We start from the raw sequence: 23,967 nt of genomic DNA, 5'->3' as shown, positions 1-23,967 counted from the left end.
CGTCCCACCCAGCTGCACATCAAACCTTGTGGACAGCACATGAGAAGGGCGAGATGCAGAGGCTCTCGATGAAGTAGACGTACTCAGTGCCAGTGGTGCCGAACTTAGAATAAAGAAACTAAAAGGGAGCCAGACGGGGACAAACCAGGTCAGAGGGTGGGACAGGCAGCAGTATTCAGTCAGATTTATTTACCTTCCTACAGTGAGTTCCAAAGCGAATAAGGGGGAACATTAGTTATTCAGTTGTGTATTTGGGGCACCAGGCTGGGCACTCTCGAGTGTGTCCTGATGTTCTCACAGCCCCGTTTCAGACAAGAAAAGCAATGTTAGATGTCTCTTCCAATCCACACAGCTAATAAGGGGCAGAACGAGGGCGAAACCCAGGCCTCACCTAGGAAGGGGGCTGGCGGGAAGTGGCGCGGGCTTCTGGAGGGGCTGAGCCGGCAGGAGAGACCCCACCAGGCTGCAGAGGGGTATGAGCTGAGTGGTCCTGCACGGCCTGGGCTGGGGTCTGGGCAGGGGCTAGAGCCAGCAGGGCGCTTTCACAGACAAGGGTTCTAGGCCTTTGAGGTCAGTCAGACAAAAGAGGGCTTCAGAGCTGTTCCAGGGGAGAGCCAGCCAGGCTCCCAGAGGCCTCAGGACAGGTAGAAAGTCCCAGAGGCAAGGATGTTTTCCTGGGGACTTGTTTGCTCCCTGGTCCCCCTTCCCACCCCCTTGAGGGCTCCTTGCCTGGCCTGGAGCCCCAGGGACAGACCCTAGGAAGCAGAATGTGTTCCCAGCCATCTCCTTCCTCGGCTCAGGGGTTGCCAGGCTCCTCAGTGGGCCAAGTCCTGGTGCCCAGGGACACGTCAGGCTCTCGGAGCCCAGGGAGTCCCACAGGCAGGTAATTCCCAGGCAGTGGGGTGGTGCTGTGAGAGAGGATCTCTGTCTGGAGGAGGGTGGGTGAGCCAGCAGAGGCGCTGGGTAACCAGAGAGGGAATTAAGTCCTAGAGGAAGGAAGCAGCTTGGGTGTGGTGGGAGGTAGGATACCAGGCTAGGGACACCCAGCGACCAGCTCCCAGGTGCGGGGAGCCTGGGCTCTGAGGGGACAGGCTTAGGGGAGGGGAGCGGGTGGAAGGCGGAGTCAGGAGCCTTATTAGAACAGAAAAGGGAAGTTGTCCCGGGAACAAGGGGCCCCTGTGCCCCTCCTGCCCTCAGACTCCGCCCCAGGGTCTCCCCGGAGAGCAGTGCTGAAGTCCCTGGCGTTCCAGCAGCCACTCAGAGGGCAGTCTGCAGCGGGTCCACGGGGGGCAGCGTCAGGATGAATGGGCAGAGGACCCCTTTGGCCCCCGGGGGAAAAGGCTTTAGCTCCTTGGCCTGGAACTGGGCGGTTCCCTCGGAGACCTTGAAGGTGGCTGTGACCTGGTGGTTGAGGCAGTAAATGGTGTTGCCCAGCACGGCGCAGCGGAGCGGGGCGGGGTCGGGCAGGGGCAGGGAGGCGGCCCGGCTCCAGGAGCTTGTCACGGTGTTGTAGCGCATCACCGCGGCGCCCACGCCCCGCAGCAGGTCGAAGCGGTACAGGAAGCCCCCCAGAGCCACAATGTCGCTGGACCGCCGGTGGCTGGCACTGTAGGGGCACTCGTCCCACGCGTCCTTCGCGGGGCTGTACCTGAGCAGGCGGTAGAAGAGGTGGCCGCCGGTAACATAAATGTCCCCCCGGCAGGCCACAGCTTCGTGAGCCACGGGGAAGCTGCCTGCAGGGAGGGGGGCACAGGAGGTCCAGGTGTCCGTGCGCGGGTCGTAGCGCTCCATGCTGTACAGACACTCGCCCCCAATGGCGTAGAGCAGCCCGTCCAGCGCCACCAGTTTGAGCTGGGCACGCGCCTGCCGCATGGGCCGCACCTGGCTCCAGATGTCGGTCAGAGGGTTGTAGCAGAAGACCTCATTGGAGCAGACGGCCTCGGCACCGGATCCACGGATGCCCCCCGCCAGGAACAGATAGTTGTGCAGGGTGCAGAGACCGCAGCCCCGGAGCGGGGCCTCCTGGGGCACCTGGGTCAGGGGCCGCCACGCGTTCTCCCGGGGGTGGAACACGTACAGGAACGTGCGGGGAGGCGGGGGCACGGGCCGCACCGCGTGAGTTTCTTCCACCCCACGAGGGTCCCTTGTGAGCCCCGAGCGGCTCACCCGGTAGAGGCTGGGCAGCACGAGGACCCCCAGCACCGCCTGGCCCCGGCTGGTCCGAAGGCTCAGGATACGCTCCCGGTCAGCGCCACTCAGCTGCCGGTAGAGGCTCGGGTCTCCCAGCACGTGTAGCAGATTGTCACTCATCCAGGCATAGGTCTTCTGGGCCAGGCGGGGGTCCCCGTGCTGCTGGGCAAAGGCCAGTGCCTCCAGGCAGCTGCCCAGGTCCAGCCATCGCTGCAGAGCCCCTGCCGCCGAGGATCTGGGCTTCTGGGGCCCCTCCACCACCCCCCAGCCCCCCCGCCTCTGCAGAAACACCATGAGTTTTCGGGCCTCCTTCTGCTTCTCAGTGAGGACCTGCCCGCTGCCTGCAGGGCTGGGCCCCTCCCCGGGCTCCTGTCCTCGGCGCTGCCCTGGGGCTGCTGGGCTGGCCTCACGCTCAGAGCTCTGGGATATTTCGCACAAGCTGCGTTTCCGTGGCCGGGGGACAGGCTGTGAGTCCTGCCTTGTAACTGGGGAGGGTGCAGAGCCAGGCTGGGTCTGCTCCGGTGGCCGTGAGGGGGCCCTGGGTTCTGCAGCTCCAGATGGCAGCGAGTCTGGATGTTTCTCCTCAATTCTCTCCCCTCTTGGGCCTGAGGGAGGGCCTGCGGTGGGAGCCTCCTTGGTCTCGGTGCTGCTCTGCTGTGGCCGAGCTCCAGCCTCAGCCAGGCCCCCTGTGCCTGCCCCTGTGACCAGTCCAGCCGAGCCATGCCTGTCCTCATGGCTGGGGATGGCCTTTTCAGGGGAAGAGCCAGACTCTCTGTTCTCAGAGGGTGTGGAAGTGCTGGGATCTCTGGGGCTCTCCAGAGCTGCCCTTGGGACTGTCCCTTGGGGCCTCTCTGGCCTGGGGAAGGGGTGACTCCTAAGAACCATCGAAATAAGGTTTCCCCAGCTAGTTGAGAACTGCCCCTCCTGACTGCCCTTGCAGAGAACCACACTGGGCTTCTGAGGTGCAAGCCTTGACCCACTAGCAGGCCCAGGGGCTGCAGCTGTGACAGGGGATGGGCCTGGGGCAGGGGATGGGCCTGGGGCAGGGGCTGCAGCTGTGACAGGGGATGGGCCTGGGGCAGGGGATGGGCCTGGGGCAGGGGCTGCAGCTGTGACAGGGGATGGGCCTGGGGCAGGGGATGGGCCTGGGGCAGGGGCTGCAGCTGTGACAGGGGATGGGCCTGGGGCAGGGGATGGGCCTGGAGCAGGGGATGGGCCTGGGGCAGGGGCTGCAGCTGTGACAGGGGATGGGCCTGGGGCAGGGGATGGGCCTGGGGCAGGGGCTGCAGCTGTGACAGGGGATGGGCCTGGGGCAGGGGATGGGCCTGGGGCAGGGGCTGCAGCTGTGACAGGGGATGGGCCTGGGGCAGGGGATGGGCCTGGGGCAGGGGCTGCAGCTGTGACAGGGGATGGGCCTGGGGCAGGGGCTGCAGCTGTGACAGGGGATGGGCCTGGGGCAGGGGATGGGCCTGGAGCAGGGGCTGCAGCTGTGACAGGGGATGGGCCTGGGGCAGGGGATGGGCCTGCTTTGAGATTTTCATCCTCAGCAGGACCCTGGCCAACTCTGGGGGGCAAAGAGACTGACAGAGAGGAGTTCAGAGGAGTTGGGGCTACAGGTAAGAGACCTGGATGGGGATGTGCTGTGGGTGGGAGGGGTTTAGGGGTGTGTGAAGAGGACGTGAGGGAGGGGCTTGGGGAGGGCACGCAGCTGCGAACCTCTGCAGCTCGCTTCCCTCTGTCAGAGCCGCCAGCCACCTGGCCTTGCAGGGATCCTCTCCCTTCTGTAACACTGTGGCCCCCTTGCTCCTTTGTCCCTTCAGGCCCTGAACTGAAGAAAGGGTGGTCTCCAGAGCCGTTAGCCCCAGCCTCACCCGCAGTGCTGGCCTCTGTGGTCCCCTCCCCTTGGGACAAGAGTCGGTGTCCCCCCTGTGGCCCCTCTTGTGATAGGCCCCTGGAGCCTGGGGCCTCGCTGAAGCTCCCGGTGACAAGGACCTCCCTCCTCACCCGGGGCCAACCTTCCACGGAGGCTGGGGACCTCTGAGACTCCCTGGGGGCCAGGGTCCCAGCCTCCCTGCTCTCAGTAGCTTTGGCTCCTGAGTCCAGAGCTAGGACTGGGGCTTGTTGGGGGCTGCTCTTCCCAGGCCCCCTCTCTGAGACATCCATCGGGGGACTAGTCTTCAGGGTGTACGATGGGGGCAGCTCCTGGGGCAAAGGGAGCCCCTGGGAGCCCGCGGGGAGGCTGCTGGCTGCACCCACAGAATCCCACACACTCACCACAGTGCCCAGGGACAGGGGGTCCAGCCTTGGGGAGCGGCAGGTTCTCTCTCCTGAGCTGCGGTCCACCTGCCACCGGCGGCTGCCTGGGCCCCTCCCCAGTGAGCCAGGTGACGCCACACCTTGCTGCCAGGGGCTGGTGTCCCGTTCCACCATGTGGACGAGGGCCTGGTGAGCTGGTGCCTTGGCTTGGACGCCTCCTGCTTCTACCTGCACCTCCACTTCTCCGCCAGGACTCCGGGGGGTGAAGTGTATCAGGAGGGGGGCAGACGTCCCCTCTGCTTTGCTCTGACCCAGGAGGGCAGCACCTGGCCTGCGAGGCTCCCTTCCTTTTCCTCGGGGGGCTTCTGGAGTGGCATCACCACGCTGCTGTCCCAAGGCCCCTCCGCTGGCCACCTCACCAGGTGTCTTGAGTGGAGGTGTAGCTGTAGCAGCCAGACCTTCACCTCGCGGGGGCTCCTGATCCTGGGCCCCTGCTGCAGCTGGACTCCCCTGGCCACGTCCTGGAGGGTGTGGCTTCTCCTGCCCTGGGCTGTGTCCCTCGGCACCACCACTGACCTTGGATTTCGGGGGCAGGGCTGGCCCAGGTCCTCCCACCTGTGAAGGTCGAGGGGCTGTGGATGCTGGACCTGCCGCCTCCTGGTCCTGCCCGGAGCCAAACCAGTGCAAAGCTAGTGCCGTGGCGGCCACCACAGCCAGCGCCAGCAGGGTCAGCACGACGCCATCCCAGTCTTCGTCCCCATCCCCGTCCCAGCCCCAGCCGGGGCTGTCAGCCTCCAAGATGCCCTGGGTCATGGTCTGGGCGGAGACCCAGCGTGAGGAGCTGGGCAGCAGGCTGGGAGCTATGTGCTGCGCACACCAGGTCCTGCTTCAGGCCTGGGTGCCACCTGGTGTCGCGCAGATGGCATCCGTGACGTGCCCCGCCCAGAGGGCTGCCCAGTTAAGGTGGCCCTGTGCTGGGGCCAGTGCGCCGCCCAACCTGGGAGGTGTGGGTCTCTGTGTCTGCACCTGGGCTTGGGTGTTGTTAGGAGGGCCTAGCTGGAGGTATCAGGAGACAGCATAACCCACGGCAGCTCCAGGAGCTCAGGGGCCTCCCCGGGCCCCTGCCCAGCTCCTGCCCCTTCCCTTTTTCCATAGCTTCCAATGGCAAATGGCAGCGTTCCTCAGCGCTATTCTGGCATCCCAGCCGACCCACTTCTGCCTAAGAGACCCTCACACCCCCAAACTCATCCCACACCCCCGCGTCCCTCCTCTGAGCTCGGGGCCAGCCTCAGGGGGCTCTGGCGGGGAAGAGTTACCCACAGGAAGATGTTATCTGTAGCTGCAGCAACACGATGAGGCCCTGATGAAATTACCAGAAACCGGAGAAGACTATTCCACTCTTGGCCAGGGTGGGGGGGGGGGTCTCCCTGAGGAGGGGGACCATGGGGGCGGGGGTCCTGACCCTAAACACTGCCCAGCACACAGATGGGCTGCCGGGAAGGTGCACAGGTGTGAAGCAGAGGCTGGCGCTTCTCCCTCCCAGATACGCAGGTGCTTGGGGGGGGCCAAGGCCGACTCTCCCTTCCCCTCCTCCAGCAGCCTCTGGACTCTCCGTACCCTGAGTTCAGCAGAGATGGGATGGTTGTCAAAAGGAATTTTTAAGCGATCACTAATAAAAAGTGAACAAAGTAAAGAAAATCCAAAAGTTGTGTTTTCCTCTTTATTGGCCTGGTTTATCACAACCTTCTAGAGCCCTTGGGCCTCCCTCTGGGCCATCTTGACTGCCAAACGCCACTCTCACGCAGTGGAGAACCCTGAGCCCCCGCCAGCTCCATCTCCCATCACCACTCAGCCCTGGGAGACTTCACAAACCCTCCTCTGGCCCAGGGGCTCTATCAGTCTGACTTCTGGTGCCTCATCTCAGGCCTCAGCCTTCCCTCGTCCACCCCCTCCCTCCTCGCCAGGACTCAGGCCCCTCACAGGCCGGCGTGTAGGTGCCCTGCAGCACTTGGCTTCTCAGGGGACAAGCCTTGTCTCCTCCATCTTAAGCCGAGGAGTAAGTGTCAGGACAGGTGCCATGTGGGACCCAGACATGAAAAAGAGCCTGGAGCTCCTGGGACAAAGGCAGGCCCCCACGACATGTACTTGTTCCTTCTTCAGGGACAGAGGACTCTCCCTGACTCAGGCAGCGAGATGGCCAAGGCATGTCCCTGGCACCCAGCCTGGGTTCTGCTGAGCCTCAGGTATCTCACCCACCTGTCCCCTCCCAGCCTCCCCCCTCCCCGAGCGTATTAAGTGACAGTAAGAGGAAGGATGGAAGGGGGCCCTGCCTTAAGGTGGACCTCAAGCTGGTGGCAGGCTTTCTGGATGCCGCCCTTATTCTCTGTCCTGGTCCCAGGCTCTGCCTCTTGGTTAAGTTTGGGGTCCAACAACCTTGAGAGGATGGAGATGACACCATCGTCTGCACCTCTGTATCGGCCATGTGGTGTCCACCATGCATCTCCACCCAGTACCTGAAGACCCCTGTCGTCGGTCTGAGCACCAGGCTGCGGCCAGAGAACACGTGTCCACTAGGGGTACCTTAGGACACCAACTTCACAAGGTGCTGAGGACCGTGACAGGTCCTAGAGACACACAGGTGACCAAGGAAGGGTCTAGTCCCCTCCTCTGTGGAAGGGAAACACCTGACTTTGTCAAAACCCTTGACTTTGTCAAGGGCAAACCCTGCCCTTCGTGGAGCAGCTCCCTACTGGGAAGGTGACTGGAGACATGTTACCGCCCAAAATAGTGGGAGGTTTGCCCTCTTTCCATAGAGAGTAAAAATGTGGCACTGCTGAAAAGGTGACAGAACTTCAGAAGCACACAGGATCACCCACAGAAATTGTGAAACATGAGTAATGGTTCTGGTTGTGCTCTGATGGCATAAATATCACAGATTCCCATTGAGGTAAAAATAAAGATCAAAATATGGGTCCCAGGAAAGTCTGACCTGTAGCAGCCTCCTCAGAGCTCCATTTCCAGTTGCCTGCTGAGGCAGGACCCCTGTCCCAGTCCCTCCAAGGAATAGAGGGATTTGGGCCTATGGACCCAGAGATCCTGTTTCCTCAGAGACAACACAAGCAAAACAGGAATGGAGGCAGTCACCTGCTTGCCAGCAACCATGACCAATGCAGCTGGGAGCCCGGGAGGTGGGGAAATCCATCCACATGAGCTGATCCACTGCAGCACCCACAGGAAGACCCTCACTAACTGGTCACCAAGCCCCAGCTACACTAGCTCCCATGGTGCCTTTCTGAAGCATTTGGTGGAGGAAAAGCCTAGTGTGATGAAGACATGATTCCACATGGAGAGCTAAATACAAATGGACAGCTAATATAAATAAGATGGCGCAGTGGTTGGGAGTCCGCCTGCCGATGCAGGGGACGCGGGTTCGTGCCCCGGTCCTGGAGGATCCCACATGCCGCGGAGCGGCTGGGCCCGTGAGCCGTGGCCGCTGGGCCTGCACTTCTGGAGCCTGTGCTCTGCAACGGGAGAGGCCACAGCAGTGAGAGGCCCGCGTACCGCAAAAAAAAAAAAAAAAAAAAAGGTGGTAGAGAGCTGCAAACTCCACTAAATGTAGGGTTTTTCTATTATTGGAATTTTTTAAAGGCAAGAAAGATTGCATAATCAGAAATGATATAAAACAAAGAATATAATATTATATAATCATGTTTATGTTAAAAGTATATATGTACTTTTATATATGTATAAATAAATCTAGAATACTGTTTAAGCCTTAGAAAATATAAATCTCAGGTTTAATAGTTATATAGGTATACCCAACAGGGGATACCTTTTAAGGAATCCATCAGAGGTGGGGAAAGGTTTATGCAGAAAAAAGTTATTTAAAAAAGACAAACAGGGCTTCCCTGGTGGCACAGTGGTTGAGAATCCGCCTGCCAATGCAGGGGACACGGGTTCGATCCCTGGTCCGGGAAGATCCCACATGCCGCAGAGCGACTAAGCCCGTGAGCCACAACTACTGAGCCTGTGCTCTAGAGCCCGCGAGCCACAGCTACTGAGCATGCGTGCCGCAACTACTGAAGCCCATGCGCCTACAGCCTGTGCTCTGCAACAAGAGAAGCCACTGCAATGAGAAGCCCACGCACTGCAACGAAGAGTAGCCCCCGCTCACCGCAGCTAGAGAAAGCCCGGGCTTAGCAACGGAGACCCAACGCAGCCAAAAATAAATAAATAAATAATTAAAAAAAAAAAAGACAAACAATACAATGTGATTTAAAGTGGAAAAAATTAAAACACATAAGCATTCAACAATATGGGAATGATGAAGAGAACATGTGTTTCCACACAAATTTAAAATTTTTTTGTTCTAGTTCTGAAAAAAAAAAAATTCCATTGGTAATTTGATAGGGATTGCATTGAATCTGTAGACTGCTTTGGGTAGTGTAGTCATTTTCACAATATTGATTCTTCCAATCCAAGAACACAGTATATCTTTCTGTCTGTTTCTGTCAACTTCAGTTTCTTTCATCAGTGTCTTATAGTTTTCAGAGTACAGTCTTTTGCCTCCTTAGGGAGGTTTATTCCTAGGTATTTTATTCTCTTTGATGCAATGGTAAATGGGACTGTTTCCTTAATTTCTCTTTCTGATAGTTCATTGTTAGTGTAGAGAAGTGCAACAGACATTGGTCAGGATGGCCATCATCAAAAAGTCTACAAGTAATAAAAGCTGGAGAGGGTGTGGAGAAAAGGGAACCCTCTTGCACTGTTGGTGGGAATGTAAATTGGTGCAGCCACTGTGGAAAACAGTACGGAAGTTCCTTAAAAAACTAAAAATAGAACTACCATATGATCCTGCAATCCCACTACTGGGCATATATCTGGAGAAAACTCTATTTCAAAAAGACACATGCACCCTAGTGTTCATAGCAGCAGTATTTACAATAGCCAAGACATGGAAGCTACCTAAATGTCCATCGACAGAGGAATGGGTAAAGAAGATGTCGTATATTTATACAATGGAATATTACCCAGCCATAAAAATGAATGAAATAACGCCACTTGAAGCAACATGGATGGACCTAGGGAATACCCTGGTGGTCCAGTGGTTAAGAATCTGCCTTACAATGCATCGGGGAACTAAGATCCCACATGCCACAAGGCAACTAAGCCTGAGTGCCACAACTAGAGAGAAGCCCACGACAACAACGAAGAGCCCATGCACCGCAACAAAAGATCCTGCGCGCCGCAACTAATACCTGACGCAGCCAATAAATAACTATTTTTTAAATAAAAAAATAAAAATTAAAAAAGAAAAGAAAAATGAAAAAATGTGCAAAAGTACTGCATAAATATTTTCCCCCGAAAAAGTCATACGATGGCCAACAGGCACCTGAAAAGACACTCAACATGATTAATCATCAGGGAAATGCAAATCAAAACCACACTATCACCTCACACCTATCAGAATGACTGTATCAAAAAGACAACAGTTATACAGCAGAAACTAGCACACCACTGTAAAGCAATTAGACTCCAATGAAGATGTTTTTAAAAAAGACAAGAAATAACGAGTGTTGGTGAGGATGTGGAGAAAATGGAACCCTCATGCACTATTGGTGGGAATGTAAACTGGCACAGCCAGTATGGAAAACAGTATGGAGGTTCCTCGAGAAATTAAAAGTAGAACATATGATGCAGGAGTTACACTTGGGGGTATCTTTCAGAGGGAAACAAAAGAATTTTATTTATTTAAAAAAATTAAATTGAAGTATAGTTGTATACTTTAGCATGTCTGTGTGCAGGCTGCACTTGTGTCTTCTCATCATTTTTAACTTGGGACTTTAGCTGTTTTCCTCATGAGCAGTCCCATTTCATTAGCCTCAAGAAACTGGCCTTCCTCAGCTTCTCAAGAATATTAAACAGAGACCCAACAGCTTCCTGAAATGCGCTCTCAGCCTTCACAGTGCCCCTACCCTTTGTTTTCCTTCTACCTCAGTGGTTGCTGGTTTTAAAAGAGAATTTGTTAGTTTCTAAGTATTTAACCCTTTTAAAAAAACATTTTAGAGATAGCCTCATCCACCAGAGGGCAGACAGCAGAAGCAAGAAGAACTACAATCCTGCAGCCTGTGGAAGGAAAACCACATTCACAGAAAGACAGACAAGATGAAAAGGCAGAGGGCTATGTACCAGATGAAGGAACAAGATAAAACCCCAGAAAAACAACTAAATGAAGTGGAGATAGGCAACCTGCCAGAAAAAGAATTCAGAATAATGATAGTGAAGATGATCCAGGACCTCGGAAAAAGAATGGAGGCAAAGATCGAGAAGATGCAAGAAATGTTTAACAAAGACCCAGAAGAACTAAAGAACAAACAAAGAGAGATGAACAATACAATAACTGAAATGAAAACTACACTAGAAACAATCAATAGCAGAATAACTGAGGCAGAAGAATGGATAAGTGACCGGGAAGACAGACCAGTGAATTCACTGCTGCGGAACAGAATAAAGAAAAAAGAAAGAAAAGAAATGAAGACAGCCTAAGAGACCTCTGGGACAACATTAAACGCAACAACATTCGCATTATAGGGTCCCAGAAAGAGAAGAGAGAGAGAAAGGACCCGAGAAAATATTTGAAGAGATTTTAGTTGAAAAATTCCCTAACATGGGAAAGGAAATAGCCACCCAAGTCCAGGAAGCACAGAGAGTCCCATACAGGATAAACCCAAGGAGAAACACGCCGAGACACATAGTGATCAAATTGGCAAAAATCATGGCAAAAATTAAAGACAAAGAAAAATTATTGAAAGCAGCAAGGGAAATACGACAAATAACATACAAGGGAACTCCCATAAGGTTAACAGCTGATTTCTCAGCAGAAACTCTACAAGCCAGAAGGGGGTGGCATGATATACTTAAAGTGATGAAAGGGAAGAACCTACAACCAAGATCTCTCCACCCGGCAAGGATCTCATTCAGATTCGATGGAGAAATCAAAAGCTTTACAGACAAGCAAAAACTAAGAGAATTCAGCACCACCAAACCAGCTCTACAACAAATGCTAAAGGAACTTCTCTAAGTGGGAAACACTAGAGAACAAAAGGACCTACAAAAACAAACACAAAACAACTAAGAAAATGGTAATAGGAACATACATATCGATAATTACCTTAAAGGTGAATGGATTAAATGCTCCAACCAAAAGACACAGGCTCACTGAATGGATACAAAAACAAGACCCATATATATGCTGTCTTGAGACCCACTTCAGACCTAGGGACACATACAGACTGAAAGTGAGGGGACAGAAAAAGTTATTCCATGCAAATGGAAATCAAAAGAAAGCGGGAGTAGCAATACTCATATCAGATAAAATAGACTTTAAAATAAAAAATGTTACAAGAGACAAGGAAGGGCACTACATAATGATCAAGGGATCAAACCAAGAAGATATAACAATTATAAATATATATGCACCCAACATAGGAGCACCTCAATACATAAGGCAACTGCTAACAGCTATAAAAGAGGAAATCGACAGTAACACAATAATAGTGGGGGACTTTAACACCTCACTTACACCAATGGACAGATCATCCAAACAGAAAATCAATAAGGAAACACAAGCTTTAAATGACACAATAGACCAGATAGATTTCATTGATATTTATAGGACATTCCATCCAAAAACAGCAGATTACACTTTCTTCTCAAGTGCACACGGAACATTCTCCAGGACAGATCACATCTTGGGTCACAAATCAAGCCTCGGTAAATTTAAGAAAACTGAAATCATATCAAGCATCTTTTCTGACCACAACGCTATGAGATTAGAAATGAATTACAGGGAAAAAAACGTAAAAAACATAAACACATTGAGGCTAAACAACACGTTACTAAATAACCAAGAGATCACTGAAGAAACCAAACAGGAAATAAAAAAATACCTGGAGACAAATGACAATGAAAACACGACGATCCAAAACCTATGGGATGCTGCAAAAGCAGTTCTAAGAGGGAAGTTTATAGCTATACAAGCCTACCTCAAGAAACAAGAAACATCTCAAATAAACAATCTAACCTCACACCTAAAGCAACTAGAGAAAGAAGAACAAACAAAACCCAAAGTTAGCAGAAGGAAAGAAATCATAAAGATCAGAGCAGAAATAAATGAAATAGAAACAAAGAAAACAATAGCAAAGATCAATAAAACTAAAAGCTGGTTTTGTGAGAAGATAAACAAAACTGATAAACCATTAGTCAGACTCATCAAGAAAAAGAGGGAGAGGACTCCAATCAATAAAATTAGAAATGAAAACGGAGAAGTTACAACAGACACTGCAGAAATACAAAGAACCCTAAGAGACTGCTACAAGCAAATCTATGCCAACAAAATGGACAACCTGGAAGAAATGGACAAATTCTTAGAAAGGTACAACCTCCCAAGACTGAACCAGGAAGAAATAGAAAATATGAACAGACCAATCACAAGTAATGAAATTGAAACTGTGATTAAAAATCTTCCAACAGGGGGCTTCCCTGGTGGCACAGTGGCTGAGAGTCGCCTGCCGATGCAGGGGACACGGGTTCGTGCCCCGGTCCGGGAGGATCCCACGTGCTGCGGAGCGGCTGGGCCCATGAGCCTCCGCATCCGGAGCCTGTGCTCCGCAACGGGAGAGGCCACAACAGTGAGAGGGCCGCGTACTGCAAAAAAAAAAAAAAAAAAAAAAAAATCTTCCAACAAACAAAAGTCCAGCACCAGATGGCTTCACAGGTGAATTCTATCAAACATTTAGAGAAGAGCTAACACCCATCCTTCTCAAACTCTTCCAAAAATTTTCAGAGGAAGGAACACTCCAAAACTCATTCTATGAGGCCAACATCACCCTGACACCAAAACCAGACAAAGACACTACAAAAAAAGAAAATTACAGACCAATTTCACTGATGAATATAGATGCAAAACTCCTCAACAAAATACTAGCAAACAGAATCCAACAGCACATTAAGAGGATCATACACCATGATCAAGTGGGGTTTATCCCAGGGATGCAAGGATTCTTCGATATATGCACTCAATCAACGTGATACACCATATTAACAAATTGAAGAATAAAAACCATATGATCATCTCAATAGATGCAGAAAAAGCTTTTGACAAAATTCAACACCGATTTATGATAAAAACTCTCCAGAAAGTAGGCATAGAGGGAACCTACCTCAACATAATAAAGGCCATATACAACAAACCCACAGCAAACATCATTCTCAATGGTGAAAAACTGAAAGCATTTCCTCTAAGATCAGGAACAAGACAAGGATGTCCATTCTCACCACTATTATTCAACATAGTCTTAGAAGTCCTAGCCACGGCAGTCAGAGAAGAAAAGGAAATAAAAGGAATACAAATTGGAAAAAAAAAAAAAACCTGTCAGTTTGCAGATGACATGATACTATACATAGAGAATCCTAAAGATGCCACCAGAAAACTACTAGAGCTAATCAATGAATTTGGTAAAGTTGCAGGATACAAAATTAATGCACAGAAATCTCTTGCATTCCTATATACTAATGACGAAAAATCTGAAAGAGAAATTAAGGAAACACTCCCATTTACCACTGCAACAAAAAGAATAAAATACCTAGGAATAAACCTACCTAGGGAGACAAAAGACCTGTATGCAGAAAACTATAAGACACTGATGAAAGAAATCAAAGATGATACCAACAGATGGAGAGATATATCATGTTCTTGGATTGGAAGAATCAATATTGTGAAAATGACTATACTACACAAAGCAATCTACAGATTCAATGCAATCCCTATTAAATTACCAATGGTATTTTTTACAGAACTAGAACCAAAAATCTTAAAATTTGTATGGAGACACAAAAGACCCCAAACAGCCAAAGCAGTCTTGAGGGAAAAAAGCGGAGCTGGAAGAATGAGATTCCCTGACTTCAGACAATACTACAAAGCTACAGTAATCAAAACAGTATGGCACTGGCACAAAAACAGAAATATAGATCAATGAAACAAGATAGAAAGCCCAGCGATAAACCCACGCACTTATGGTCACCTAATCTATGACAAAGGAGGCAAAGATGTACAATGGAGAAAAGACAGTCTCTTCAATAAGTGGTGCTGGGAAAACTGGAAAGCTATATGTAAAAGAATGAAATTGGAACACTCCCTAACACCATACACAAAATAAATTCAAAATGGATTAGAGACCTAAATGTAAGACTGGACACTATAAAAATCTAAGAGGAAAATATAGGAAGAGCACCCTTTGAAATAAATCACAGCAAGATCTTTTTTGATACACCTCCTAGAGTAATGGAAATAAAAACAAAAATAAACAAATCGTACCTAATGAAACTTAAAAGCGTTTGCACAGCAAAGGCAACCATAAACAAGACGAAAAGACAGCCCTCAGAATGGGAGAAAATATTTGCAAACGAATCAACGGACAAAGGATTAATCTCCAAAATATATGAACAGCTTGTGCAGCTCAATATTAAAAAAACAAACAACCCAATCCAAAAATGGGCAGAAGACCTAAATAGACATTTCTCCAAAGAAGACATACAGATGGCCAAGAAGCACATGAAAAGCTGCTCAACATCACTAATTATTAGAGAAATGCAAATCAAAACTACAATGAGGTATCAACTCACATCAGTTAGAACGGGCATCATCAGAAAATCTACAAACTACAAATGCTGGAGAGGGTGTGGAGAAAAGGGAGCCCTCTTGCACTGTTGGTGGGAATGTAAATTGATACAGCCACTATGGAGAACAGTATGGAGGTTCCTTAAAAAACTAAAAATAGAATTACCATATGATCCAGCAATCCCACTACTGGGCATATACCCTGAGAAAACCATAATTCAAAAAGACACATGCACCCCAATATTCATTGCAGCACTATTTACAACAGCCAGGTCATGGAAGCAACCTAAATGCTCATCGACAGACGAATGGATAAAGATGTGGTACATATTTACAATGGAATATTACTCAGCCATAAAAAGGAACGAAATTGGGTCATTTGTAGAGACGTGGATGAATCTAGAGACTGTCATACAGAGTGAAGTAAATCAGAAAGAGAAAATCAAATATCGTATATTAACGCATATATGTGGAACCTAGAAAAATGGTACAGATGAACCGGTTTGCAGGGCAGAAATAGAGACACGGATGTAGAGAACAAACGTATGGACACCAAGGGGGGAAAGCAGCGGTGGGGTGGGGTGGCGGTGGGATGAATCGGGAGATTGGGATTAACATGTATACACTGATGTGTATAAAATGGATGACTAATAAGAACCTGCTGCATTAAAAAAATAAATAAAATTCAAAAAAACCCACATTTTACTGTTTGCTAAGAATTATTTTGAATTGTGATCAATCATGTGTCCTATTATATCTCTTTATTCAACTCGTATGGGCGTCTTTCTAAAGTTGAAGTAGAGTTGAGTTGCAATGTTGTGTCAGTCTCTGCTGTGCAGCAGTGACTCAGTTATACACACACACACACTTTTTTTTCATATTCTTTTCCATTATGGTTTATCACAGGATATTGAATGTAGTTCCCTGTGCTATACGGTAGAACCTTGTTGTTTATCCATCCTATATATAATAGTTTACATCTGCTAATTGTATGGACGTTCTTGTGGCCCAGTACATGATTATTTTCTGCAAATATTCCATGGGTTTAAATAGATGCAAAGTTCTCTCCCCTACACATAACAATTAAATTAAGCTTGATTTCTTTATTCTCGCACTTGTTTTTTGTCTGCATATCTGTCCATTTCTGGAATGGGTGTACTGAAGCCTGGGGAAGGGTGAGGACAGAGTTCTGGTCTGTGGCACAGCCTGCAGGACGCCTGCCATTGCCATGGACTCCAAGGAGGAGAGGCAGGGAGAGGGGAGGGGCGGAGCCAGGTGGGACGGTCAGTCTGGTTGCCTGGAGGCGCGACCTAGACACAATGGGGTCTGGGAGCTGGGCCGGGCAGGGGCAGAAATCCAGACACCCAACCCTACCTTCCCAGCCAGGAGACACAGGAGCAGGTCAGTGCATCAACTTCGGGGGCCCCCCTCCGGCACCAGGTCCCCCACGCCGCTCCCTCGCCCCGGTATCCTCCCCCAAATATCCCTAAAATATCCCAGTTCTCCAGAACCCCGGGGAATTCCTCTCCCGCAGTGTTGAGTCCAAACTTGGAGCGCGCACACACACCTCCACTGAACTCATTTTGGGGGTGGGGGACAAGAGACGGCCTCGAAGCTCTGTCCCTGACCCGCGCCTCTCTGGAGCTGGGAAAGCTACCGTTTGTTTCCCTGGTACGTGGGATAGGCGCGGGCCCCGCCCTGGAGTCCGGCCTGTCTGGAGGGGATAGGGAGTGCGGCCTCGCGAGTCAGGGTGGGGGGGGCCGGGGCCGCCACCTGGTGTCCGCAGGTGTTGCCGGCAGCAAGCGCTCCCACCGTACCATGGGCTCGGAAGTCTGGGTCGGCCCGTGGCGGCCGCACCGGCCCCGCGGCCCCATCGCAGCGCTCTACAGCGGCCCGGGGCCCAAGTACAAGCTGCCAGCCAGCACTGGTACCAGCGGTGGGCCGGGGGAGGGGGGCACACAGGGGCTAACCCTAACCCTGGTGATGCTGGGGCGCCCCGCAGGTTACATCCTGCACGACCCGTCGCGGCCCCGCGCCCCCGCCTTCACCTTCGGCGCACGCCTCCCCACGCAGCAGACTTCGTGCGGCCCAGGGCCAGGTCACCTGGTGCCCGCTCGCATGACAGTGCGCGGCCGCGACGGCGCTCCCGCCTACTCCATCTTCGGCCGCCCGCGCCACGCAGCGCCCTTCCTCACTCCCGGACCGGGTCAGGACCCTGGGACCCCGGCCTCCCCAACGCCGAGCCGCCTCCAGGGACGCCCACTCGGGAACACCCCCACTGAGCCCGAGTCCCCCTCGGGCACCCTAACACTCCAAATTCGGTCCCCCCATCTCCGGATCTCAAAAGAGCTCCAAGCCTCACCAGGCTTTGACAAATCGTGGTTCGAATTCCCCCTAATCCCTGGACTCCAGCCCGGGCACCCACCAGGCCCCCAGTGCAGTTCCGGCCCACACCCCGGTCCGCCCCGCAGGCAGGTACTTCCCGGAGCGAGCGGAGAAGGCGGCGTACCCCAGCGCGCCTCGGCACACCATCGCTCCCCGAAACTGGGGCCTCCGCGCAGAGTCGCAGACCCCAGGTGAGCCCAGGAAGGCCCACCCTGCACTGGCTGCGGCGGGCAGACCGGCCGGTCCTCAAAGACCCACCCTCGCTGGCTCCCCCAGGCCCCGGGACCTACACTGTGCCCTCGCTCCTGGGCCCGCGCGTCGTCGGTAAAGTCTCGGCGCCGATTTACTCCATCTACGGCCGCAGCGCGGAGGGCAGCGTCTGCGAGGACCTCAGTAAGGTGGGGAAGGGGCTGCCCGCACCGCGCGGCGAGGGGTCAGCGGTCGACGGTCCTGGAAGCCGGACACAGCGCCCCTCCCGCCCTCCCGCAGACCCCCGGGCCCTGCGCCTACCATGTGGTGAGCCCTGGGATCTACAAGCCCCGGGCCCCCCAGTTCTCGATGCTGGCGCGGACTTCGCTCCCCCAAGGCAACAGCCTGAATCCCGGGCCTGCAGCCTACAACGTGGACCAGGTGCTCTGCAGTTCAGAGTCAAGGGTCAGAGGCGGGGTAAAGGGGTCCGGGTCTGGATCGAGGGTCTGAGGTGCGAGGTTGGGACCCGGGAGCCCTGGGCCGGCTGGCAGCGCCAGGCCAGCGACGTCTCCTGGGTCCGCAGCACCGGAAGCCTCGCGGCTGGAGCTTCGGGATCCGGCACTCGGACTACCTGGCCCCGATGGTGATCGACGTGGATGACTGACCAGCCGGCCGGGCGCGGCCCCACGAATGTTTCTTAAAATCTCTGGATCCAGCAGCCTGTCGGCCTCTCTGTGCTTGCGGCGAGGCAGGCGGGCAAAACGGACAGGTGGGCGGGCCCGCGAAGTCCCGGACTTCTCAAGCTCCCGCAGGCCCTCGTGATTGGCCAGGACAGAAGTGAGCCGGGTCGTCCTGCCCCTCCGAGGCGGCGATTGGCCTAAAACCCTGCCTGTCGGGAGGCCCCGCCCCTCCGCGGCTCCGGCCAGGCGCGCAGTCCCACTGTTCCCACCCTGTGGCCTCCCGCAAGACGGAACGGAAACCGGCTGGGATCCGAAGAGGACCGGCGAGCGCCGCTGTGCAGGGCAGGTACGGCCCCGGATCAAGTTGTGAGACCGAGACGTGAGAGCCAGACACGGAGACATGCACACGGGCGACACAGACACGGGACTGAGGGGCGGACACGGGAGAGAAACGAGAATGGGGTCGGGACAAGGGCACTTCGCCTCAGTGACACGGACACAGGACGGCGACAGGTTCCAGATGTGTGTCGCAGCCCGGAGTGGTGGCGGCCCCACCTACCCCTGTCGCACCTGCTGATCTCTCCCGGGGCGGGAACCAGAGCCCAAGCAGCTGCCGGGGCTGATCAGCCTGAAGCAAGGGTACCTCAGAGGCTTCGTGCGCGCTGTGCTGGACCGGACGCGCAGGGCGCACACATCCGTGCGTGGGGACGGCTGGCTGCCCCTGACCCCGACCCAGAGGTCAGGCCCAGAGACCGCCTGCCCCCAGGGACGCCACAGCGCCCCACCACTGTCACTGACACTGAGGATAACCCATTGCTGTGGGAACGCCCCCGTTGTGCTGTCTACACCACCTTACCCATGCCGAGGGGCCATGCTCTTGGCCATCTGGCGAAGCATGAATCTGGAGGAGACCGCGGCCCTGGCCAAGTCTGGGCAGCAGCTGGAGTGGCCGGAAGCCTGGTGCCAATACCTTGCCAAAACATGCCCTGAGGCAGAGTCGTGGCACCTGCCCTGGCTGCCTGTGGCTGCAAGGTTAGAAGACACCTCCTCTCCAGACCAGAACCTCTGACCTCAAAAAGGCCAGCAGCCACAGGCAGCTCCTAACCTCACGCCTGACCCAGACAGAGCCCCCAAAGGCCCAGGCTTCTCAGCCCCAGGACAGAACTTGGATCTCCCTTCCCATCAGCCCCCAATAACAGGACCAAATCATCCAGCTGCCCCTTCCCCTTCGGTTCCCAAGGGAAGAGCTGCTCTCCCTCCATCCCCCAGACTTGTACCCCCAGCAATAGGTACCAGCCTCATCCCCCCACTGACACCCCCCATCCCAAACGAGGACAATTTATTTTCCATTCCCTCTCCAGCTGGACACCCACTACACTGCTCAGTAAATACTTAACTCCAGATGAGTCCTAACCAAAGAGGGTGAGGAAAAATGTGCGGGTGGGGAGGTGACTGTGCAGGTGAACAGCATCCTTGCCTAGCATGTACCAATAGTCAGAAGACGTGGTCTGGGGCACGTGGGAGGGCACTTGGGGTAAACTGGAGTCTATTCATGGATTCACTGTCACCCAGAGCCCAGAGCATGTATAGGTGGGCCACTGATTGGTCACTGATCTGGGTTTGGTAGAAACATTGGCCAGAATCTCTGAAGGGTCACTAGGGAGGATACTGATCAGTTATTCATGGGTCATTGGACTTTGGTCAAGATCATCAACGGAAATTTGATTGGAGTCATTAATAGGGACTTGGTCAAAATAACTGATGGGCCTCTGATCAATCATTAATGGGCCATAGGACATTGATCCATATCTTTGATGGGTCATTAGTGAGGACTTAGCAGAATTGTTCACGTCACTGGTCATTATTTTGGACATTTGTCAAGGTTGCTGATGAGTCCTTGGTCAGGGTCAGTGATGCGATCACTGATCAGAGGCCACTGAGGGTCACTGGGAGTCCTGATGCAGGGGAGGTTGGCCAGATGCAAGGGCTGCCAGGGCAAGTGGGCCACTGTATTGTGGGTCAGAGCAGGAAGCTTGTTCTTGCAGACGGAATCCTGCATGAAGCAAGAGATGTGACAGCCACTGTCGACAGCCTGCCACTCATCACGTGTGACCTGACCCCAGACTCTGGGGTCCACCTCCTGCATGTGAAAGACCCCTGACCTATGAACACACACAACCACAGGTGATCTGACCCAAACCCAGGGTCAGTGTCCCACATCACAGGATGCCTGACCACCCACTCAAGAAGGTGACCTGACTGATGCACCTGTCATCCCATCACATAGAGAACTTGACCTTCCATGCTCAGGGTCCCTGACCTCTCATGACTGACCCGAGAGTCAGCATCCCCCGCATCTCACAGGAAGCTGCAGGATCTCCATCACCTTAGCCTCCCCCACACAGCCTTCATCCTCAGTAAGAAGGCAGAGGACAGCCTGTCTGCTCTGATCGTAGGCAGGAGGTTGAGAGAGGCCGCAGTCCTCCCCAGCCAGGGCAGGCCCCGGAGCGCCTGGAGCCTGTGTGGCCTCTCCATAGGGGTCCCCATGTGGCTGTGGCATGTCTGTTGGCGTGGATCTCCTTATGTGGCCCCAACCTCCCGTTCATAACTCCCGCAGCCTTGGTCCTCAAGTACCTCAGCAGCCCTGTCTCACCCTGCCTCTGCTGGGACCGGCCTCACCGCTGGCAGTCCCCGCCCCACTTCTTCAACTCCCACCCAGTGACCTTATCCAAGCAAGGCTGACCTGGCCTCGGGTCTGGGGAAACCCTCACGGCCCTCCCGCCCAGGCCGAATACAAGGACTTCCTGACCTCCACCGCTGAAGTCAGGCACACTGCCGCTTCACGTCTCCCCCGTCCCCTCACTCCAGGGGAATTGGCAACCAAGGGTGCATCAGGGGCTGGAGTTTGACTGCACGCGAGACGCGGGGTGGGTCCACGCTGAACCGTGTCTCCGCAGTTTGGCATGGGGCAGCCGCTCTGACCGCCAGGAACAACCCCGCCGTAGGCCACGCTTTGGAGTGGAGGAAGCGCTGCTGTGCTTGGACGGCCTGGGGCCACCGGGCCGGCGGACCCGGTCACCCATCACCAGGCTCGGTGAGGGGACAGGAAAAGGGGCACCCGCTCTGGCTCAGCCCTACGCCCAGAGACGCCCTCCCCTCCTGAGCCCGGCTCCTCACTCCCCGCCCCACCGCGCGGGCAGGCCGACACGCAGCAACGAAGCCCGAGAGGCGCGCAGCCGTGCAGATACCTGGTGCGCCGGGGCCGTAAGCGAGAGGGCGGGGTAGAGCCAGCGACTAGCTACAGCGCCGAACAAGGAGCCGCCGCCGCGGGGGGCGGGGCGCAGGGAAGCCCCGCCTCTGACACGTGACCTCTGGCTGACCCGCCACCTTCGGCGCACGCGCACGGCCCAGCGCCGGCCAGCTCCATGTCAGTGTGCGCGAGCGGGGCGCCGTTGACGCATGCGCGCTGGCGGGGTGCGAAGCGGATGGTCTCCGCAGCTTGCCAGGTCGCGTCCCCGGGCTCCTGGCACCGACCCCGGCGCGCCGGGGTCTTGGAAAACTGGCCCGCGAGGCGCGTTCCGAGAGGGCGCCCTGAACGGGGCTCCTGGAGGAAAAGGGCCTCCCGGAGAGGGGCCCTGGAAACGTTCGCAGGCTGCCTCCGTTTGCAGGTCCATCTTGTGCACCGCTTAGAACACATTTTGTAAAGGAGGAAGCTGATGTCAGCAGGCTGAGGGGCGTATCCAAGGTCTTTCAGCCCAGGAATCGTCGGACGGGGCGGAGGCCGGACGTTTAGGAGTCTTCTAGAGGGTCCTCCCAGCAGCAGCTGAACAGGTGAGGCGTGGGGGGGGGGCGGGGTCCTAAGACCTCCGCCTAGCAAACCTCCATAGGGCCCTGAGAAAGGCGCAGAGGTCACCGAAGCAACAGCAGGGCGTGGGCCACGAGCTCAGAGCTGCTGTCGGGTACCCGGCTGTGAAGAGAGTGGGCTCGAGGCAAGTGGAAACCTTGTTTCTCTTACAGGGTGACTGCCGGCCGGAAGGTTCTACGTGCGAGGGGCTCGTGGGGAGGGGGGCGGGAAGGCGCTGCAGGATGCGGTGCGGGTGGCACAGGATTTCCGCGGGGCTGGAGGCCAAAGCACCACGATTGAAGCGGCCTCAGAGGGGAGAGGCTGCAAAAGGGCCGGAGGAGTCAGTCTTGGGGGGCGGGGGTTGAAGCCAGAGACTCACCTACCTCCTTTCAAGAAATGGGAGTTTATTGCAAACAGATAAATATGCTCAGGAATCCGGGCGAGGCACGCGCTTGGAATTCTCTTGGTCAGCTCAGACGCTCAGGTGCAGGCGAGGGCTGGGCTGGTGAGAGCTGCAGGCACACGACGGGGGGCAGGGTCCGGGTGGGATGCGATAGACTGAGGCTCTCAGGCTAAAGGACAGGACGGACAGGGGTGGACGCTTGATGACACCTAAGCTGGAGTTTGAGGTTTCAGAGGTGAAGCAGTTCTGACGCCAGGTGAGCAGCTGCTGCTAGCAGAGCCTGTGTAGGGCTGGTCCCTCAGATGGCAGCATCTCCAGGATGGGGTATGACCCGGGAGGCCGAGGCACCTTCTGGCTCCTGACACCCTTGCTCTTTTCCAGGAGCGTTAGGCCATGCTGTTGCTGGCTCAGGCACCCAAGGCTTGGCACAGGCTCTTTCAGCTCAAGCCTCCAGCTCTCCCTAGGACCCCAGGAGGAGAGGCCCAGCATGTGAGGTACCGGCTCCTATCAAGGCGGGGCCCTGCAGAGACGGGAAGGCAGGACCAGCCCCAGGGCCCTGGGCTACGAACTAGGTTGCTGATCACAGCCTTGACTGGGGCTGGGCTGGGTGGGGTCTGGCTGGCCATGAGAGCCGAGAAGGAGCGGTGGCAGCAGCAACGACGGACAGAGGCCCTGCGCCAAGCTGCCGTGGGCCAGGGTGACTTCAGCCTGCTGGATCACCGGGGCCAGGCTCGCTGCAAAGCTGACTTCCGGGGCCAGTGGGTGCTGATGTACTTCGGCTTCACTCACTGCCCTGACATCTGCCCCGAGGAACTGGAGAAGCTGGTGCAGGTGGTGCGGCAGCTGGAGGCGGAGCCTGGCCTGCCCCCCGTGCAGCCCATCTTCATTACGGTGGACCCCGAGCGGGATGACGTGGCGGCCATGGCCCACTACGTGCAGGACTTCCACCCCAGGCTGCTGGGCCTGACCGGCTCTGCTGAGCAGGTTGCCCAGGTGAGCCGCAGCTACCGCGTGTACTACAGCGCTGGCCCCAAGGACGAGGACCAGGATTACATCGTGGACCATTCCATCGCCATCTACCTGCTCAGCCCTGACGGCCTCTTCACAGACTACTACGGCAGGGCCAGGTCGGCCGAGCAGGTCGCAGACAGTGTGCGGCGCCACATGGCTGCCTTCCGCAGCGTCCTGCACTGAGCTGGGTCATTAAAAGGATGTGGTGGAGCTGTGTGTGCCTGAGATCTATACCAGCAGCCCCTGGAGGCCACGGCAGGAAAGGGGCTGGAGACGTGGTAGCTTCCTGGGGTGCAGAGGATGGACAGCCCTTTCCTCCACACGGAACAGT

The 23,967-nt window shown here is 54.7% G+C and overlaps 5 protein-coding genes across 5 annotated transcripts; 3 read left to right on the top strand and 2 right to left on the bottom strand.

Annotated features, from left to right (window-relative positions):
• Positions 1-82: 82 nt before the first annotated feature.
• LOC137202649 (kelch domain-containing protein 7B-like) lies at positions 83-3,217 on the bottom strand. Its single transcript, XM_067698530.1, has one exon. It carries the CDS (start codon positions 3,073-3,075, stop codon positions 1,258-1,260), a length of 1,818 nt encoding a protein of 605 aa, XP_067554631.1. The 5' UTR covers positions 3,076-3,217; the 3' UTR covers positions 83-1,257.
• LOC137202961 (collagen alpha-1(I) chain-like) lies at positions 3,095-16,883 on the bottom strand. Its single transcript, XM_067698731.1, has 2 exons — positions 3,433-16,883; positions 3,095-3,169 (listed from the first exon to the last, which is right to left on the bottom strand). The coding sequence occupies exons 1-2, from the start codon at positions 5,257-5,259 to the stop codon at positions 3,095-3,097; spliced, it is 1,902 nt and encodes a 633-aa protein (XP_067554832.1). The 5' UTR covers positions 5,260-16,883.
• A 59-nt stretch (positions 16,884-16,942) lies between these two features.
• CIMAP1B (ciliary microtubule associated protein 1B) lies at positions 16,943-18,362 on the top strand. Its single transcript, XM_067698536.1, has 6 exons — positions 16,943-17,051; positions 17,127-17,330; positions 17,596-17,700; positions 17,786-17,907; positions 17,999-18,163; positions 18,282-18,362. Exons 1-6 carry the CDS (start codon positions 16,943-16,945, stop codon positions 18,360-18,362), a joined length of 786 nt encoding a protein of 261 aa, XP_067554637.1.
• An 887-nt stretch (positions 18,363-19,249) lies between these two features.
• On the top strand, positions 19,250-21,660 carry TYMP (thymidine phosphorylase). The gene is given in 5 exon segments (XM_067698537.1): positions 19,250-19,370; positions 19,373-19,410; positions 19,860-19,901; positions 19,903-19,962; positions 20,357-21,660. Coding segments are annotated over 5 exon segments (444 nt in total). The 3' UTR covers positions 20,540-21,660.
• Positions 21,661-21,850: 190 nt separating this feature from the next.
• Positions 21,851-23,846, top strand: SCO2 (synthesis of cytochrome C oxidase 2). The gene is made up of 2 exons (XM_067698532.1): positions 21,851-22,209; positions 23,007-23,846. The coding sequence occupies exon 2, from the start codon at positions 23,019-23,021 to the stop codon at positions 23,817-23,819; it is 801 nt and encodes a 266-aa protein (XP_067554633.1). The 5' UTR covers positions 21,851-22,209; positions 23,007-23,018; the 3' UTR covers positions 23,820-23,846.
• The last annotated feature ends 121 nt before the right edge of the window (positions 23,847-23,967 follow it).

Source organism: Pseudorca crassidens, chromosome 11 (assembly GCF_039906515.1).
Source record: "Pseudorca crassidens isolate mPseCra1 chromosome 11, mPseCra1.hap1, whole genome shotgun sequence".
Taxonomy (NCBI): Eukaryota; Metazoa; Chordata; class Mammalia; order Artiodactyla; family Delphinidae; genus Pseudorca; species Pseudorca crassidens.
Note: the sequence above shows the minus strand (reverse complement) of the source record. Positions and strands in the feature narration are given on the sequence as shown.